Below are 21,145 nucleotides of genomic sequence, written 5' to 3'. Positions count from 1 at the left end.
ATGGGTAGTGCACTTGGATCTAGGGTTAGGTTTCCTATAGCTAGGTCTTCCCGAGCTAGGGTTAGGGTTCCTACGGGTAGGGCTTCCCGAGCTAGGGTTAGGGTTGCTATGGGGTACGGCTCTTGGCGCTAGGGTTAGGGTTCCTATGGGTAAGGCTTCCCACCCTAGGTTTAGGGTTCCTATGGGTAGGGCGCCCCGCCCTATGGTTAGGGTTCCTATGGGTAAGTCACTTGGAGCTAGGGTTAGGGTTCCTATGGGTGGGGTTTTCCACCCTAGGGTTAGGGTTCCTGCGGGTAGGTCTTCCCACCCTAGGATTAATGTTCCTATGTGTAGGGCGCCCCGCCCTAGGTTTAGGGTTCCTATGGGTAGGGCACTTGAAGCTAGGGTTAGGGTTCCAATGGGTAGGGCACTTGGAGCTAGGGTTAGGGTTCCTATGGGTAGGGCACTTGGAGCTAGGGTTAGGATTCCTATTGGTATACTTTCCGCTCTCGGTTTAGGTTTCCTAAGGGAAGGGCCGGTTTTATCAAGTTCAGATCCCAATTCAAACAGTTTCAACTGTGCCCTGGCAGGAATAACTTAAAAAAAAAAAAGACGTATAAAAAAACACTTGTGCCTGTATTCACAGGGCGGTGCACTGAGTCTTTGGTGGCAATTCGGCCGTGGTTCCTTCACTCGCTCCAGGTCTTCAGCGGCACTGAAGGACCCGCTGCCGAAGTGTCGCCGAAGACCCAGAGTAAGCGAAGGACCAGCCGCTGAAGTGCCGTCAAAGACCCAGAGAGAGTGAAGGACCCACCGCTGAAGTGCCGCTGAAGACCCAAAGCACCGCCAGGTGAGTAAAAATTAAATAGCGCCTCTAGCCTCACTGGGCTCGAGGCCCTCTTAGGCACAGGGCCCAATTCAGAGGAATTGGTGGAATAGGCCTAAAGCCGGCCCTGGCTGTGGATTTTAATCATTCAGGGCTGCATTAAAGCTGTAATCATAGCAATTACGAATTAGGTATCATTGTTTACTCTAAACACCCGTTTCGCACCCAGCATTATAGTATCCAGGTGTCATTCAAACCTGAGTGATGCTTAGGGGTCGCATGGCCCCGAACTCAGCTGAAGACAATGGGAGTCTTTCCATTGGCTTTGAATCTGGCCCAGGGCATTTCTTGTCAGCAAGAACTCTGAGTTAAAAATACAGCCTCACATGTTCAGCTCCACTGTAGTTTATTATTGGTTACCAACAACAACAAAAATCACACAGTAAAAAGGTAAAGTCCTTAGCAATCAATCTGCAAACAGTTGCTCATGTTCTAATTGATTCGAGCCACCCCATTGCATTCACTGGTGAGGAACAGTTTGTGGGACTGGACCCTTAATTTTTATTCAAGAGTTCATGCAGATTTTAATCTTCATATAAGGTAGGTCCCTCAGTGGCCATGTACCTGTAGCCAGGCTAATGGTGTTTCATTTCTAAAAATGTGGGGTCTACAACAAAAGATTGGCTGTCTTTCTAAAAGCTCTGCTCTCTGAGTTATTTTGGAGAAGTTCTCTGACGTGCATTATACTGGATGTCAGACTATTGATCACAATGGTCCCTTCTGGCCTGGGGATCCATGGACCTACATGTGTGACATCATGTCGTGTTGTGTGAGCAGATGAGACACTAGGGCCCATAAAGATAGATTGTATCATGAGATGAAATTACATCATACAGTGAAATATACTGTGAAACCTACCACTTATCCAGGCCTCTCATTTACAGGTGCATTGTATAACAATATAACCACTGTTCTCCATCTGGAAGCTGTTTCTCCCAGCTGTAGGATGTATTGCTGCCACATGCACACTATTTTTTCATAAGAATAACTAGCCTTAATCTTGACATTTAATAACTAGAAAAGGGCTGAAAGTGACAAATGATGAGTTATAGAATTACATTTCCAGCTGTGTTACCTCGGGATACACCAGGTCACTAGTCTCCACCGGTAGATGTGTATCCACTACCAACAACTTGATTTGTTCATCACTTTAAAATCAAAGCATTTGTTTGCTTCTTCCCCCACTCCCTCAAAATCACACTTTATTCGATAACACCCTCTGGGATGCAGAGTTTGGAAAAACATACGCTTATATTTCTGCCTCTGTGCATGTGCCCTGCTGCCTCACTTCGGGGTGTCCCATTCCACCCCCAGCTCTCACTTGTGCATTCTCTCTCTGATCCAGTAACTATGTAAGTATTTATCAGCAGTGGAATAGTCATTGGGCCAGAGAGAGAGAATGACTCTGTAGCCCAGTGCTTAGGGCACCCACCTGGGCCATGGGAGACCCAGGGTCCAAGCCCGCTGCTCCAATCACTTTTTCATGAGTAAGCCACAATGGAACCACTTCAAGTGGTCAGACTGAGGAGCCCCCGGCAGAATGTCCCGTAGCTCAGTGGGTAGAGCACCCATCTGAGAGGTAGGTGACCACCTGTTCAGATCTTTTGTCCCTCCCTAACAGAGGGGGGCATTGAACTGGATTTCCCCCCAACCTAGGTGAGTCCTCTAACCACTGGCCTTGAAAGTTAAGGTGGGCATTCCTCCACTGGCTGGTTTTGTGTGGAGTAAGGCAGGTGCATAACTCATTCCTGCAAGGTTTCAGTGGTAGCCATGTTAGTCTGTATCAGCAAAAACAAATGAGGCATCCTTGTGGCACCTTAGAGACTAACAAATGTATCTGGGCATAAGCTTTCGTGGGCTAGATCTGATGTAAGTGGGTTCTAGCCCACGAAAGCTTATGCCCAAATACACTTGTTAGTCTCTAAGGTTCCACAAGGACTCCTCATTTTGGGGTGGTTGTTTTTTTCATTCCTGCAAGAACCAGCTTAGGCACGGAAGCTGCCTGACTCCAGGAGACAAGTTCCCACATGGGGATCGCTAAGCAAAGGTAGTTGCTTCCCTGCAGCCTGGATTTAGGCACCTATTTCCAGGAGAGGGGCAGGGGTGCTTAACACACACCCCTCTCATTGGCATCTGCCATTAGCTAACTGAGGCAGCTCCCCACCTAACATGCTGGCTTTTCTGGATCACATTCCAAAGTTCCTATTTTTCCCCATTCACTGCACTGGGAGCCTAGGCTCCTAACTCGGGCTTTGTGGTTCACAGGGTTTCCCTGTGATTTTTGAGGTGCCTAAAAGTTAAGTCCCTTGGTGGGTCTGGGCAAAGCCTTCCTTAGGAATGCGAGGGAGCAAACCACCTGCCTGGGTTCTGGGACTATCAAGAAGGAGACTGAGGCCAAAAGCCTGGGGGAATCCAGGATACAAGGCAAGAATCAGAACTAGCTGGAGCCAGTTAACCTCCCAGCCAGGGCATAGACTCGGAAAAGAAGGAACTGGCTGTGGGGCGGGGCTAGAGAATTGAGTACAGATGCTGAGGGAAAGTAACTGTTTGGAGAAGGGTGCCACCTGTGCGTTATCCTGTGGAGAAGGCACTTGGGTTTTGTTTGCCTTGACTCTGAAGAAAAGGAGGTCTGAGAGTGGATTTGGAGCAAACCCTGAGGAGACCTTTCACTTGCTTCTTCTTGGTGTGCCTGGGGTCCCTTTGGCTGAAGGGTTTCTCAAGGTAAGATCATTGTTTCCAATCAATCTTCCTTTGCTGCCATTGCATGTTGATCATCCACTTTGCTCTGGATGACACAGGTGTCCCCATCGAGCTAATGTTTATAGTTCCTTTTGGGAAGCATTGGCTTCTCCCAGCACTTCTTCCTGCTCTTGATCTAATGGGACACACATCAGCTTGGCTGGGTTTTTATAGCCATAATCAATGATGCAGGTTCAGGCCTTACATAGGTAACTCATGCTCCTATAGCTAACAGCGGGTCTGATCCTGCATGCTTTGGGTGATGCTAATGTCAGGGGGAATTGAAAGTAGATCATGGATCCTCACAGGATTATGCCATTTGGTGTAGCTATCTTTGCAGCAGCAAAACAAACTTTACAGTATCATGAAATACTGGAACAGCTGTTGCTATCTTGTTGTTAAAAAATTCTGCAACAGAACTAATGAGTTTGGGTTATTTTTTTAGAGAGAGATTTAGGATCAAATTCTGCCTTTGGCTATTCATGAGCAGCTCCCTTGTAACAAATGCTACCAGCCAGAGCCTGACCTTTTTAAAATCCAGAAAACTTTCTTTATGGGACCACAGTTCCAAGGCTGGTGAGCTACTGAGCCTAACTAAATGAGCGGGCAGTGGTTCTTTACATATTTATTTAATTAAAAAATAGATTTTTTTTTTAAATCACAGCCTCATTTTGTATTTGGTTTTACTATCTGATGAATTCCTTGATAACTTCTTATAAAGCATGTTGTAAAATGCATTAGCAATAACTTCTTAACAGCTGAGGCTAGCACGAGCAATTAGAAATAATGACCTATTATATAGGTATTTTTGTATGTGGGCCTCTAGTGTGTGATTTTAAGTTATTCTATTGCATGCTATGGAATGTTATGTATTTAATAATTATTTATAAATTTAGCTTTGTTTTTAAAGGTTCTCTAATTACTGAACTGATGGAAGCTCTTTAAAATTCCCCTTGGTGTGGTAACGAATGGTAATGACGGTGGGGGTGGGAAGAGCTGTTTTGAACAATGTAGCATTCCCGCATTCATTTTAACATTTGACATGATTGTCCACTACCTCTAAACAGGAAGTGTGTCCTCTAGGAGGCTGGGAGAGAGGGGTTCATGTTGAGTCATTTCACCATTCTAATCTCTAGTAACAAAGAATATGAATCGTTTGTTTGTCCTCAACCATAGTGTAAGATAACAGTTTTCAAATAGTTAGAACCATAACACAGAGAGATAATGGTTGCTATGCCAATTACATTACATTTTATGGTTTTATAGCAATTACACTGCATTTTATGGTGTCATAACATATTACGTTTTATGGCTTAATATCTGCTTTAATATGGAGACACCGAAGCACAGAATTTTAATGAGGGGAGCTTTTCATATTTGGAGAGGAATGGGCTTTCTACATGATGGATCTGCCGAAGATAGCAGTCCTGTGGAACGCAATCAAGAGAGCTATTTCCAGTGGCTACGCTTTCTTAAAGCCACAATACCCAGTTCAATTGAATTAATGTTCTCTCCTCTCACCCCATAACAAAACCCAACTGGAATATAGCAGAGGAAGGAAAGAACTATAATTTATAGACAGTTACTTTGCCTATGGCATGCAAAATGAAGATGCTCTTCTCTTTCAACCACTCTAAATTATACTCCAACAGGTGAGTAACAATAAATACTAGCCTGCCAAGCAACTGTCTGCACTGGCGTTGCATAGTATTTATCAATATTCATATTACTTGAAGCAAAATAATTTGTACTGCCAAAGGATGCTAAGAAATTATCCTAATTAGATCTTTCAGATCCTGTTGTGTAATAAAATGTTCCCAAGAGTGCAAATGTCATATCCTCTGTCCCTATTGATGCCTAGCTGCATAATTTCAGCCTAGCTATAGATCGAAGACCAGATGTTTGAAAGATTAGACAAAAAAAAAAGTCCTGCTAAAACACCCAGTCAAAGCTAGAGACTGACATAATTATGTAATCAGATACCAGATGATTTGCATTGTGCTGTTTGATAAATGTATGCTTTATTGCTGAGGCATCATCAGTTGTACTGAATGAAGATCCTTTGTATAAAGAGAACTGCAGAGTCCTAAAAAAACACAGCGGGAAACAATTCTTGCCACCTGTAAGATGTGAGCCTACAAACTTGGTTCTCTATGGATCTAAAGCTCTTTTGGACAATTGTAGTGGAAACTTGGCTTCCTGACATTTCCCCTTCCTCCCACCCTTATGTTTTTGGGAAATGGCAGTGGTTTTTTCCTTATGCAGTATTGGTTCCAGGATATTAGAGTGTCCAGGTGGGTGAGGTAATATCTTTTTGTTTTTTCCATTCATTTCAGGGGCCAGTTCTAAAGATCACAGGTTGTAGCATATTGTCCTGTGGGAGGGGAATCTGGAGTATCTCTCTGTGAAGCACAGGAGAGTCTAAATATGGGTCTGCTTTGCTAAGCAACCTCCATGTGCTATTTCTGTATAGGCTTGTCTGAACCCCAAAGCTGCTTAAGAGCGTGGCTAGGGAGGGGAGTGACCAATGCTTAATTTGTAATGAAAGAGATGCTGGGGCTCAAGCAACTCATTTTACTTTCATAACTGACACGGCTCAGCCCCGGCACAAATTAAGCCCTGGAGACGACATGCAGAAGGCTGCACTGGGCCACGGAGCTGCAGTTTAAAATGGATGCTGCAGGCAGTGTGAGTTGTACGTCACCTCAGATCGCCAGTATTGCTGTATGGCTAAGTACAAAGGAGGAAACTTTGGCCTACCACTGGGGATGGAACCTGTATAGAGTGACGTGGCCTAGCTGCGCCTCAGCAGCCACGAAGCTACTTCGATCCCAGACACTTCCACCTCTAGCCTAAACAGTGGAGTCTGAGAGGATTCTGTATATGGTGGTGGGTTGTGGGGAGTGCTATGGTGAGGGGATGGGACTTCCAGGAAGTCCTTACATGGAGTGTAGAAATGGGTAAGGTCTCTTGGACCCTCCAGTCCAATAGTTTCCCTCCCTTATCAGGGGCTGGAGCCTGACCTGGCCAACAGCAAGGAGGGCTATTGAGCCTCAAGATCTGCAAGCAATAGAACCTGGTATAGGCTCCCTGTGAGCCTCTCCCCCTGTTTTAGGGAATCTGCCATAAGCCCCATGGAGCAGCTTGGGGTTACTGCTGCCCAAGGTCCCTGCGCTGGGGTGCATTGGGATTGCCTGAGGCTGACTAAGGCCCAGCAGTGTGTCAGTGGATCCCAGGGTCGCAGAAGATGATGGAAGGTGGCAGTCATGATGGTGAAGCTCACTCCTTCCACATTCTTCAGTCAGCAGTTGTTGCCCTCATGCTTGGTTCTCCACCAAAGTATTTTTCTTTTAAGGACCCCAAAAGGGAGTGATGGGCAGAATGGCCCATCCTCTCATTCTTGTGTCCACCAATTAGGCCTATTTTCTGATGCACCAATTATGGTCCATTGACTTCTAGTCCCATACTCATCTTGCTTATGAGACAAACCTAGTCCTTTCATGATACCAGTAGACTGCCTTGTTTGGACTAATTGAGTCTTTCTGTCTCCCTTTGCACTTTTCCTCATCAACATTTCATGGTATGATTGGAACATTCCATAAAGTTGTATCCACTTTCCCACAGTTGAGTTCACAATTAGGGTCAATTTGTAGGCCCAATTATTACAACAGGGTTTCTTTCTCTTCATTTCCTTAGATTCCTCTTGATCCGTTCCCAGTAGGCTGGCCACTGATGCATCCCCAGAATACAGGACATCCAACTTGGTTGCATGAACTTCCAGAACAGCATGGCCCTGCCCCCACTAGCTTGGGCTTCTCCGGGTGGCTGCAGGGTCAGGCAGGTAGGGGCGGAGCAGCACACTCTGCAAAATGACATCCCCTGCAGAGCAGGAAGGGGCATCTCTGCAGCACACGTTACTATGGGGATTCTAGGCTGTAACATAGCCCTGGAGAGGCTACCACAACACAGAATAACTCCTGGGGCTGTTCTGACTTACATCAGAGTGTGCATTGGCCCTCAGCCGACTCTGAATCCAAGCAGCACGCAGGTGGCTTAAAGCCATCTTCCCCCTGCCTCCCCTCTCTGAGGTGCAGCACAAACCACACACTAAGTCTGTTGTTTCCCAGTTTTATACTAGAACACGAATGCCAACTTTCCTTTCTGAGGGGGCGGAAAAGCTGCCTGATGTCAATGTTAGGATGCTCTATGCTTCTCCAAAGACAGGATAGTCTGTCCTCTTTAGTCTTTTCCCAATGTGAAATCGTTAAGCTACATCCCAAAACCACAATTTCTGGGGACTAGGCCCAGCTCTCTTGGGTGATGAGTGATGTGTTTGCATTGCAAATTTCTCCACTCCCCCAAAGAAGAAAAGGCCCCAATGCCCTCCAGAGCTAATCCACCCCCAGCTCCAGGTTTAGTCTCGATTTGCCCCTTTTTAAAGAGTGGGGTAGCGGGGAAATCTTGGATTAAGCGCTCTCCTTGAAGCATATCGCAACAGCTGAGGAGAACAATGAGTATGAAGCAAATAAAGCCTGCAGAACAGCTCATTAAACCAATAAATTATGACTAATTGGAATAAATCAAAACTAAACCATTTCCAGCATGAAGGTTAAACTAGGTGTGAGTGAGCGGTTTTAACAAGGAGCAAAGGCAGCCTAGGATGGAGGAGCCAGTGTGTCCCAAGTGGCCCCTGCTGCAGTGGTGTCACCTGTGCTCTGCAGTGTGGCAGAAAATAGACAGATGAAGATAGTGGTAAATCGAAGATAATGGGGTTTTTAATTGTTTCCAAATTTGGGCTGGGTGTCTTTAATTGAAGTGGATGTGAGGTTAGCTTAGCAGCTGCACTTGATTAGCTGCTTTGGAAGGAATAGGTGGTGGACTGAGTTATGCCTTTTTTTTTTTCTTTTAAATTTGCACAGCTCGAAGTGGTGCTTTTAATCTGTCATATCACTTTATTACACGCAGCAGAAGCAAAATTATTTCTGCGCTTAATTTGCAATGAAATTGCAGCTAGAATAGTTTTGAGGCTTTCTCGGCTGTCCAAAAGTCATCTCTGAGTGAGTGAAATGGGGCTGGGGCAATCCAGTGTGGCTCCTCGGTGACTGCTACAGTTCTCTGAGGCACTGAGCCTGCTACAGCCCCCACCACAGAACTTTGGCTTAAGCTGCTCGTGCTTCAAGCGCCGGAGGGCCTGGGTTCAATCCCTGGTGTCTTGGCCAAGATGGCGGCTGCCACGTTGCGAGCGAAGGCGTGTTTGCAGGCTGGTGGTGGGTATATCAGGGTCTGCTGCCCCCAAGTGAACAGAATGGGTCCACTTCACCACTTGCCCCGCTCCCTTTCCTATAGTCTCCCAGTCTGTGTTGTTTCCTCTTGCATCCCAATACAGTTACACCCTACGCTTCCCCTCTCGCTAGGGGCCTATGAAGGGTGAGCACCTCCAGTTAAGTGCTGAGTAGCTTTGACTTCCGATGGAATGGAGCGGGCTCAGGACTTCCCGTGGTGCCATGGTTTGTTTTGTGCCCAAGCCAGTCTCTTCTGGCAGCCTGCACTCTGATTCCCCCCTCCCTCTTCCGGCCCTTGTTCACAGCTCTCCTTGCAAGCCCTAGCAGAGGGAGTGTAACCCGAGGTGGCATTAACTTCGGGCAGGCGGGAAGTGTGGGCCTAGAGTATGCACCACGATGGGAATTCTGGGCCACTGAGGCAGGCCATAAGCAGCTGTTGGACAGCTGCTGTGCATTGGAGCAACTCCCGAGGCCGCTCTAACTTATGCTGGGGGGGGCGGGGCGGGGGGCGGGAATGGATTGGCAGCCAACTCCCAAGGTGGGCTAGGCACAGATGGCAAAAAGCTGCTACTTCCCTCTCTCCCTGCCCACCACCACTAGAAGGCACGTTGCAGAATGGGACCCTATATGCGGATAGGCGCTGGCAGTGCAGGATTCTTCTGTTCGGATGCTGTCTTCCGTTCAGTGGCTTTCCTCCCAGAGTCACAGCATCCATAGATTGGACTACTCTACACCTATTCAGTCTCTACCTAATGTTCCTTCCCCCCGTCCCCTGCTCTTTATAGTTCCTCTCCTCTGGAACGGAGTCTGACAAAGTTTATTTTACTTGTGCCTCACAGGGAGGACAAAGTCTGAGGCAGCCAGTTATTTATTTTATAGTAGTGGTTTGTCCCCAGAAGGCCAAGATGGACATCCTGTGTATTTGTTTGTATTTTTTTTATAAAAGTCGAAACCTTTCAAATAAAAATGCTCTGGCAATTGGTACTCTGGGATTCATATTGCATTGAGAGGCTGAGCTGTCAATCAACCCTCCTGTGGCTATTACAAACAAAACACATAAGACAGAAAGGCAGCAGTAGCATTGTATCCATGCACAACAAGGTTTATAACTGACAGGTCATCCAGGGTAGATTTCTACCTTGCTCATACTGTGTTAAACACCGAAAAATAATGATGCTTTTAATTCTAAAACTGCTTCAGCACTAGTTTCTCCTTGAACAGAGGGTGCTGCTTCTGGATTGTTTCTTACTGATACAACTCCAGGTACTTTCCATGGAGGTATTCTGGGGAGTCTTTTTTTTTTTTTTTCCTTTTCATGTTTCTAAAAGCACATTCAAGACAAACCTTTTACTCCTGCCTTTAAGATGCCAACTGCAAAGTGTGTTCATTGCATAGCAACAGAATTCCCTGACTTGTTAATAGCAACATATGCTACCAGTGTTTGTGAGGGGCAGAGCTGACTCATGGTTAGAGCCCAGCACTGGGAGTCAGGAGGCCTGAGTTCTACTTGGGATTCTCCTGCTGATTTCTTGGATGACTTACAGTATCTTTCTGCGTTGGTGTCTGTGTTTCTTAGATGGGGAGCGGGTACATTCATTCACTCGGAGACTACTGGCTGAAGGGAGTTATTACTGGAAACTAAAGCACTCTTCTTTATTTGGCAGTGACACAGGACTTTCTTCTAAAAGCAAGGCCAGGATAAAACAAAAATGGCATGTTCCGATGTCGTATGATGGCAGGTCCTTTAGAAAATTAAGACGCCCCCCCCCCATTTTCCTATAATATTTTACTGTTTTTTAAAAAACGGTGCTATTAATTCTTTCTTTGTGTCTCAAACACTGAAATGAGGCACAAATTAAGGACTTGACCAAGGTCACACAGTAAGTCCATAGCAGAACAGGGCATAGACCCCAGAAACCTGAGTGGTGGTTAGAGCAGGCCTACCACTGAGAGATGATATGGCTGTGAAAAGTGAAGGCTGAGATGTTCTCAGTCAGGGCTTCCTATGAAACCAGCATACCGACTGGCTAGTGCATTACTATAGTTTCAGCCAGTAAATGATATTTGTAACTGTCCCTGTGAAATGTATTGGTTTCATTAAGTTGAAATGATTATGCATTGATAACTGTGCTTAATGGAGCTAATGTTGTCATTCTCCTGTAAACAGCAATGTATATAATTAATAACTTCCTTTAAAACCCTCTTGCTTTGTTACTAATTACATTCAAGCTGCCTTATTCCTAAATCCTATTAACTACATATTAACAGGCTCTACGTCCATGGAAAAATCCCTGTGGGGGGCTGGCTCAGATTTATAGATGGAAAACACAGAAATGGTTGTCACAATCTAGTAAATGCCAAATGAAGGCTGCCCTCTGCCTTCCCAACCTCCATCTATTTCTAGGAAACATCTAAAGAAAGTGACCAAACTAGCTCTGTTAAGGATGGGGCGCTATGTGGATCCCCAGCATAATGCCACTCAACAGGCATTCAACTGTTTGAATTTCTCTGTAAAGTAGGCAGATAAATTATAACACTGAACAGTGGCCCTGCTCAGGGTTTCTAGTCTAGAGAAGCCATGGAAATTTCTTCCCTGGGTTAATTACCAGAATGACCTCCTGCTTCACTTCTGAACTGTTGTTCCATTGGATTATTGGTAGCACTGGAGTGGAACTCGAGATCTCGGTTCAATTCCTTCTGCCTCGACCACAGACCCCAGGTATGACTTTGGGCAAGTCATGGAAGGGCTGGATTTTTCAGAAAACCTCAATTTCTTTTTAGATGCCAAAATTACTAGCCAGCTTTTCAAGAAGGAGCAAGTCTATCCCTTAACTAGGTGCCTGAATGAGAGCTGAACGCCTCTGGAAAATCCAGCTCCAATTGTGGGCATTAAGCACTTGAAAACCTGGCTTTTAATCTGCACATCCATTCTCCATCTACCAAATGGAGATAGACAAGTATCATCAGCATCATGTAAATGACAAATTAAAAGGCAGTTGGGTTGCACGGCACAAGTACTAAGGCCAAGATCCCCAAAGATATTTAGGTTCCTAACTTTGTCAATTTCAATGCAAATTAGGAGCCTAAATACCTTTGTGGGTGTGGGCCCAAGATCCTGCAGTGAGTGGGACAATATAAACATACATTGTTCCATCTTGATATTATTTTGACACAGGGTTGTAAAAAGTCCAAGATCTGTTTGTCCTGGTGTGGCTGAGACACCAGACACCATAAAGTCTTCACTGGCCTACAGAAAGGATTGAAGCAACACATGTGGCGGGGGGAGCATTTATCTGTGACTAAGGACTGAGGGAGGAGGGGGAGAGGAGGAAGGTTAAGCATCCTGCAGCTGCCCAAAGACCAGAGGAATTGAGCTGGTACAGTTGTATTTTTGGCCTTATGGTTCAGAGCTCTCTGAAAAGGAAGACCATATTTTCCTCTCTCCGTTTAGACATAGACAGAGGCGACGGTAACAGCCCTGCCCCAAGGAGGGACCCAACATTACAGTTCTCCCCACAACGCTCTAGCTAGGATGCTAATTTCTAAGCATCTCGAGTCACTCATTGGATTAAACTCACTCCGATACAAGGCCTATGCACCCTATTTTGAGAGCTTAAATTGCACATAAGCCTTGTGCTGGGCTCTGAATGATGCCAATTCCTATGATCATGGCTTCTCCCCCACCCACCCCCTGTAAATGTGCATCTACAGCAGCTGTTCTCAGTGACTAGCTTTCATTAGCACGTGCCCCTGTCTGTTACCAAGCACCTACTGACCCCAGCCCCTCTTCCTGCAAATCTCTTTAAACCTCATGTTTCCAGCAATTCCAGTCTCCTCCCCATTGGCCCCGCCACATTCCCTCCCCTGCACTATATGCTAGGGTCCACTCTTGTCTCACTTATGGCCCAGAGGTGCCGAGTGCCCTTAGCTCCCTTTGACTTCATTGGGAATTCAGACTGCTCAGCACCTTCCTAGATCGGGCCTTTCGCTTGCAAATTACTGGGTGGCTTCTGATGCCCTCTGATCACTATTTGTATTTGTGGTTCTGGCTGTTCCTGTTCCAGCACTAATGGGGGGTCAATGGAAGAAACCGGCTGGTAAAATCAATGTGTGGATGACTTTTTACCATTCTTTCTTTTCATCTGGGCCTGACATTTCCATGTGTTTTTAAATATAGTTTAGGTGTAGGCGTGATCCTTTTAGAACGTGGAACCTCTAGCTTTTCAGAACTAGAGCAAGGGGCCGAATGTTAATGGGCTGATTCCTTCCAGAGAGCCCTCCCTCTCCTAAAGGGGGGGTATGACTGTATGTTTCAAGACAGTTGTCGTGTGGCCTCTTTTTCCCCTTGCTCCCCATTAACCGGGGGGGAGGGGAGGGAGAGACATAAGATGAGCCCCAGGCTCCTCCTCAAGCGATCATCCTTGGAAGAAATGACCAAACCAACTGCCTTTCTCTCATTCCTCCCACCCATCCCGCCTTGTTCTCGCTCTTACCCCTACAATTTGATCAATCCATTCAGATTTGCTTCCTTTTAACACCTTGTTTAGCAGCAGTTTAAAACTGCATTTGTTTTCCACCCCCCCTTATCAAAGCATAGGCAAAAAAGAGAGACCAATTTCCAGTGGTGGTGACTTCCTGCAATTTCTGAAAATCAGTACGAACTTCGGGAAAGCAGGCTTGGAAGTTCAGTTCCACACAAGAGCCCACATTGGTGAGGTGGAGGACAGGAGGGGAACACAACACCGAAACCTAGACTATGCGGTCATGGCCAGAGAATCCCTGATGCTGCAGTGGCTTAGAGCCTGCAACCCTTACTCATGCTAATAAAAAAAAAAAACTAACTCTATGAAGGAGGGCAGCATTATCCCCGTTCTATGTATTGGGGGAAACTGAGGCCCAGAGGTGAAGTGACTTGCCCAAGGTTACACAGTAGGCCAGGGACCAAACTAGGCAGCTAGAGATGCTAGCTCTCCTGAGTCCCATTTGGTGCCCTAGCCACTATCTTTTCCGAGGTAGTGGTCCTGTCTCACCTCAGTAGTCAACGGGGTGAGTAAGTGTTGTAGGGTCAGGCCTGTTACTGCTAAAACATGTTGACAAAAGGCTATAGTTAGAACTGGACCCTAATGCACTGGGCTTACAGAAGTCATGATGAGTACGGCTGGGAGACCACTGTGGTGTACAACCAGGGTATAGAAAACCTTGGAATGTAATATTATGATATTAATTTCCTATCACACTGGCCGAGCTCTGCGCATGTAGAAATCCAGATTGGCACCCCTACTTAGAGAAGGTGCTTGTTGATGTCATATGTGGGAATAGTCTAAACCAAAATGGAGTAAATGATCTGGGCTGTCCCAATGCATCCTCCATATCCCCAGCCAGGCGGGCTTGGGGAAAGAAATAGCAGGGAAGAGCCGACAAAGCTGCAGGAAGCAGTTCAAGCAGCTTGTGCTTTCCTCTACCTTGTCTAGTTAGATTGCAAGCTCTCTGGGCCAAGCACTGTCTCTTACTGTGTTCGTACAGTGCCTAGTACAAGGGCCCTGTTCTTAGTTGGCTTGTAGGCACCAGCATAAAAAACATGATTACTAGGGACTTAGAGCTGCACTCTTGATGATTCTCCATTCAAGACTGAGTGGTAAAACTCATACAGTAGCTAGAACTACTGTACGATCAAACTCCTAAATACCCAATGTGAAGCTTGAGTAAGGTCCCTGTCATCTGGGGTCCTGGCTTTTGTCAATAATTATATACCATAGCAGCTCCAAGTGTTTACCAAAGTGGGTAAGCAGCATTATCCCCATCTCACAGCTGGGGGGGAAATGGAGGCACAGACATTAAGTGACCTGCCCGTGATCCTACAACGAAGCTGAGACAAATCTGAGTAACCCAGGTCTTCTGAGTCCCAGTCCTGCATGCTTTCCTTTCTACTTAACCACTGAACTAACCATTGGGGCCTGATCACGGGACAGCATTGCCCCCAAAACTCCCGCTTCTGTGTGTACAAGGTCCAAAATGTGAAATGATGCATTAACGTAGGACCACTAGGACTTTCAAAGCTGCTGAGCACCCATGGCTGCAAATGACTCAACAGGAGTCATGGGGCTTTAAAAGCTTCAGAGAAAGATGATGACTCTCGTCCCTTTGAAGATGACCTACCATACAGGAAACCTCATGGTAGCCCTCCTTGATTTTTAACTGTAAGGTCTTCTGGCCCAAAGGGGCTTGCATCCTCTCTCATTCCCCAGCTGTCTTCATCCAGCATCAGCTCTGCTATGGCACTACTCATCTGCTTCTCAAGGGAGAGCTGTCCTGGGGATGGACCAAGAGGCCTAGCTGAGATGAGCAGACTCCCTGGAGAGACAAGGCAACCCAAACTCGCACCTGAAACGTCTTAGCATGCCCCAGATCCAAAGCAGCTCCATTCTCCTTGGCCTTGTGAACTGGCCATGCTCTGCCATGGCAATGAAAGAGTGAAGCATACAGGGAGCTAAGCCTCTGACAGCTGTACTGACACAAACAGTGATTCTCTATTGATTTGAGGGTTGTTTTATTTAAACCGTGAAGCAGTTGATTAAGGTTCGTCTCATCCGATTAGTAAGGTATAGATTATTGCCTTGATACACTGGCTGTACCAGAGCTAGAATCTGTTTATGCAATCATTAAATTTTAAGCCAATTAATACTTAACATTGACTGGGCAAGAATAACTATTCAATTTATTCCACAGTCAGCTCCTTTGGAAGTAAGTTAATGTGTCTAAGTTCCAGGGGCTTGCAATACCAATTTAGCACTTGGCTGTTTAGCACTTACTGGACACTAATGACTGCCTCGTGATGACAAAGCTAAAGAGGGAAGGAACTTGCTAGTAGGTTGGAAGACAGACCAGCATTTCACATTTCCAGTTGCTGGGATGTGTTTAGAGACTTGTTACGGGGGTGTTAATTATTTGTTTTTATAGCAGTTTAAGTACAGATCCTCAATGGCTAGGGTGACCGGATACCAAGTGTGTGAAATCGGGATGGGGTGGGGGATAATCAAAAGCCACAAATATTGGGACTGTCCCTATAAAATCGTGACATCTGGTCACCTATCAATGGCAGATGTAAGGCTTTAGATCATTCACTGTAGATCATTCCAGCAATCCTAGTCCCACTTGTTTCTTACAAGGTCTGCAGCTAGTTTCTGATCAGCTCTCTCTTACTCTTGCTCAAGAAATCCCAAGTAAGACGGAATACTTTGCACTTTACCCAGATACTTTCCATGCAATAATGTTGATTACTGATTATTTGTATTATGGAAGACTAGCGGTCCTAACCAAGATCAGGGCCCCATTGTGGTAGGCAAAGTGATTTGCCCAGGATCACAGAGCTGAACAGTGGCATGGCCAGAAATATGGAGCACAGTTTCCCCTGTCCAGTACCCAATCCACTGACCCACGCTGCCTCTTGCCAAGTGAACCTCACAATGTCCCTGTGATGTGGACAAGTATAATTCACCCTGGTTTAGTTTTGGTGAAACTAAGGCAGAGAGAAGTGAAATGATTTGCCCAAGGTCAGTGAGCAGATCAGTGGCAAAGGGAGGGACAGAACTCCATTTCTTGGTGCACGCTCCTGTACATTAACAGTTTTGGCCTTCGTTTCCCTACAAGCTGATAGGGAAGCAATTCTAAAAATATCCCTAATAAAAAATTATGCCCAGAGCTAATGCGATTTCCTCTGGACAACCAACAGAAAAGATAAAAGGGAAATAAATCTGGATTCTGTTAACCAAAACCCTTGAGCTGACCTAACTGCACAGCTCCACCATGAATGATTCCTCCCACCCTGGGGGCAGGGTTGCAAACTAAAATACAAGAGGGGAAGTCTCTTAAATCTGAGAGAATAAATTGTCCAAACATCTCATAAGCTGAGGTTGAAAATCCTTCATGTTGGGAGGGGGGAGGGAGAGACGAAAATTTAGGCAGAAAGCATCTTACTCTTTCATAGCTATACAGCAAGTCTTTCTGAAATTGCCATGACATGAGAAAATGCCCTTTTAAAGTGGAACGCAGGTGGTGGGAGAGAAACATGCTATCTGAACAGAATTCAGATAAACTGAAGCTAAAGGAAGTTTAAAAACATAGGGGTCTTCCCCCGCACACCAGCCCTTGCTACTGAAATGATACCAGATGAGTCATCAAACAGAATTAGCATGATCCTTATGGCACTGCCTAAGAGGAGGCTTGGAAAATAGTCTTATCTGAATCCTAGCATCTAATAGCAATTAACACTGAGCAATCCCAACCTCTGACAATTTAGGGTTTGTATTTGCCATGAAGTCACCATGAAAGGCATATGCATCTCTTGCAAGCAGAGGAAGTCTTCTCACAAGTTTCCTTTGGCACTCAGCACCAAGAATCCTAATGGTGTTTCTCTGTCTGACAGAATAACTACAAGAGTAATATGAATCTTCATCTTCACACCACCTGGGATCAAGCAGGCTGTCTCAGCACCTCCTGAAGTTCTCAGAAAAATGGCTTGCAGATCTGAGCAAACGAAGAGGAGAAAAACCTCACAAAAAGTTCATCTGAATCTCCAAAAGCATATTGATTGTGTACAGCCCCTCTGTGTCTGCTTTCATGAACATTTGAGGGCTTGAGTTTTACTATTAATATTAAATTAAACATAAAAGTGGCTGTACTAGGTTAGACCAATGGTCCATCTAGCCCAGCATCCTGTCTTCTGACAGTGGCCAGTGACAGATTCTTCAGAGGGAATGAACAGAACAGGCCAATTAGTGAGTGATTCATCCTCTGTTATCCGGTTCCAGCTTTGGGCAGTCAGAGATTTAGGGACACCCAGACCATGGGATTGCCTCCCTGACTATCTTGGCTAATAGTTCCATAAGTGGCTATCTTCCTTTAATGTATCTAGTTCTTTTTCTGAACCCAGTTACACTTTTGGCATACACAACATCCTCTGGGCGATGAGTGCCACTGACTGTACATAAAGAAGTGCCTCCTTCTCTTTATTTTAAACCTGTTGCCTATTTCATTGGGTGACCCCTGGTTCTTGTGTTTGTCAAGGAGTAAAGCACATTTCCTTATTCACTTTCTCCACACTATTCATGATGTAATAGACCTCTAGCATGTCCTCTCTTAGTCATCCCTTTTCCAAGCTGTCAAAGAATCCTTTGCTAATAGTATTACTTACTTAATTCACTACAAATTTTTTTTTTTTTTTTAAATCTGCCTGAAGCTGTCAAAGCTTCTCGCCGGAGCCCCACAGAAACCAGCCAGCTTTGCCACAGGGTATGCGACACCATCATCTTTGCAAATTCTCTGGCACGCTGGCCCTCAGATCTGGGTCTTAGGAGTTGTTTCATGTGGCCCATGATTTCATTGCGAGCACATTGCCCCTTAACTACTTATAAACCGTGAAAGAGCACAGTGGAGAGGAGCCCTCACCAAACGCTCGGACATGGAGTTAGACTGGGGCTTGTAGCATGGACTGTATCTGAACACTGAATCCAGATGGCTTGGATGGTGGGGAAGTTCTGGTTTTTGCATCCAGAGTTTAAACCCCTGGAATGTGGGGTTCTGCCTGTTACATTATAGAGACTCAGTGCCAAACATTGGCTCTAAGATTTCAGCAGTAGTTGAAGACTGAAACAGGAGGTGCAGCTGAGAGTCAGCGGTGCTGCTTAGCAAGCAAGGGGCAGTTCTCTCCCATTTAGCAGAGAAGGGAGAGCTGAATCTTTCCTTGCCTTCACCCTAGATTTCGGTTCAGGCCCATTGCTCTTGGAGACGGAGGAATCTAAAGTTAATTAAAAATACCAAGAGTGTGCTTTTCAGAAATGGATACTGCAACACCTTTCTCAGATCTTAGTGCATTTTCCTCTGTCCTATATCTGGAACTGTTTTTTCCTTTCCAATACAGAGTTACCCATGGATGGTGCCCTGAACTACTACTTGTGTCATCCTTGCTCAGTAGCAGTCATTGGACCTATGCTGATTTTACACCAGTCGGGGATCTGGCCTGTTATCTTCAAGCCCACTGTAAAGCTTCTTCAAAGTCGCTCTGTGGGTGTGCGTGTTCCCTTTGCATCCTTTTCTTGGCCTTGCCTCAGGTTTAGTCTTGCAATGGCTGCCAGCTTGTTAAAATCCTGGCAACTTGTGAAAGCACAGAAATGATGGCACATGGCAATGGGTACACGTCTGTCCCAGTGCAAAGAAGAAATGTTTCTTTTTAAAAGCAAAATGAGGGCAGTTACAATGCAACTTCCTGCACCGCCATCTCCCGACTGCAAGCAAGTATTTATAGGCCAGTGTTTCTCAAATGCCAAGACGTGCTTCTAAGGGGGTGCACTGAGATCTTCCAATGGAGGCTCCGAGAAGCCCATGGAAAAACTATAAATGATATGATATTGTTGCATGACTTCCTCTGAGTGCCCAATAAAAGCCAGGCTCTCAAGGATACAGTCCTCAGAGGAGAGATTTACTTTAGGGAAATGTTTAGGGGAGGTGCTAGTTTTGGGGGACGCTCTGTTTGTTTCTCTGTGTATGTGGCTCTCTCTTTTTCTCTCCAGCCATGTTTGGGTTAGAGAGTGTAGGCCCTAAGCCAGCATTGTCCCCCAGAAGCACTCACTGCAGCTACTAGCTGTGGGGAGGGCAGATTTACTAGTGTCAGGAAAACCCCTTCCAGCCCTCTAGCAAGTGTCTACACTACTGTGCTGCAGCGGAGTAGCTGCAGCTGTGCTACTGTAGCAGTTGTAGTGTAAATCTAGCCTTTGTGTCATTAAACAGCATAAAAATGGCCATATTAGGTCAGACCAATGGTCCATCTAGCCCAGTATCCTGTCTTCTGACAGTGGCCAGTGTCAAATGCTTCTTGCAGTTGGAGGTTTAGGGACACCAGGATCATGGGATTGTGTCCTTGACCATCTTGGTTAATAGCCATAGATGGATCTATCCTCCATGACCTTAGTTAGTTCCTTTTTTTTTTTTTTTTAACCCGGTTCTACTTTTGGCCTTCACAACATCCCCTGGCAATGTGTTCCACAGGTTGACTGTGCCTTGGGAGAAGAAATACTTGTTCAAAGCTGCTGCCTATTAACTTCATTGAGTGACCTCTGGTTCTTGTCTTATGTGAAGGGGTAAATAACACTTCACTTTGTCTACACCATTCATAATTTTATAGACCCCTATCATATCCCCCCTTAGTCATCTCTTCTATGCTGAACATCCATCTTTTTAATCTTTGTATAGAAGCTATTCCATACCCCAATCTTTTTTGTTGCCCTTCTCTGAAATTTTTCCAATTCTAATATCTTTTGAGATGGGATGACCAGAACTGCACAACTATTCAAGGTGTGAGGATCCCATGGATTTTCTGTTTTATCTATCCCTTTCCCAATGATTACTAACATTGTTAGGTTTTTTTGAAAGAAAAAGCTGGGAAGCGGGGGCCAGCACATCCCTCAGCCCACGCTGCTTCCCGCAGCCCCCATTGGCCTGCCATGATGAACCGCAGCCAGTGGGAGTTGCAATCGGCCGAACCTGCGGACGATGCAGGTAAACAAACTGGCCCAGCCCGCTAGCGGCTTTCCCTGAAGTGCCGCGTGCCAAAAGTTGCCAATCCCTGACTTAGTCAAAGACTTTCTGAAAGTCCAAGTACACTATATCCTCTGGATCACCCTTGTCCCTATGCTTGTTGACTCCCTCCGAGAATTCTAATAGATTGGTGAGGCATGACTTCCTTTTACCAAGCCATGTTGACTCTTCCTCAGGCCAAGAAACATTTGTCAAGGCAATTCCTCACTCTGTTCTCTTCCTGCAATTACAAAATGATTTGGTTAAAACTGGTTGAAGCGAAATACATTGCCATTTAGCACATGGATATGGCCTCAGATACTCTGTGTGTATGTACACATAAGAGGGCAAAAACGATTTTCTAGTTGAAGTCAATGCCACCTAATAGCATCATAGCTTGAAATGTACAGTGAATAATTGGAATCTTTCTTTTGTGACTGCCAGGGCTTTTTAGTAATAGGTGGTAATAGCATGATCTGGGGGAGAATTGTTAATGCAATAAGCCTGTAACAGAAGAACATTGTGAAAATAAAACAGTTGGTGAAGACAACACATCTTTATTATTGCTGGAGAGCTGCAAGCTCTAATGTGCCCACTGCAATGCAGCCGGCCTAGCATGCTCTGCACTTCTCATTTATGCTTGTTTGGCTGGTGCAATCTGTGACATGGTTGAATAACAACTTATTGACTT

At 45.5% G+C, this 21,145-nt stretch overlaps 1 protein-coding gene across 1 annotated transcript in view; it reads left to right on the top strand.

Moving 5' to 3' along the window:
* Window positions 1-3,362: 3,362 nt before the first annotated feature.
* CCDC60 (coiled-coil domain containing 60) overlaps window positions 3,363-21,145 on the top strand; it is a 145,373-nt gene continuing 127,590 nt past the window's right edge. Inside the window, exon 1 of the mRNA XM_039505901.1 lies at window positions 3,363-3,586. Within this exon, the coding sequence (XP_039361835.1) occupies window positions 3,392-3,586 (195 nt within the window). The 5' untranslated portion in view covers window positions 3,363-3,391. The remainder of the gene's footprint in view (window positions 3,587-21,145) is intronic.

Source organism: Mauremys reevesii, linkage group 18, assembly GCF_016161935.1.
Source record: "Mauremys reevesii isolate NIE-2019 linkage group 18, ASM1616193v1, whole genome shotgun sequence".
NCBI lineage: Eukaryota > Metazoa > Chordata > Testudines > Geoemydidae > Mauremys > Mauremys reevesii.
Note: the sequence above shows the minus strand (reverse complement) of the source record. Positions and strands in the feature narration are given on the sequence as shown.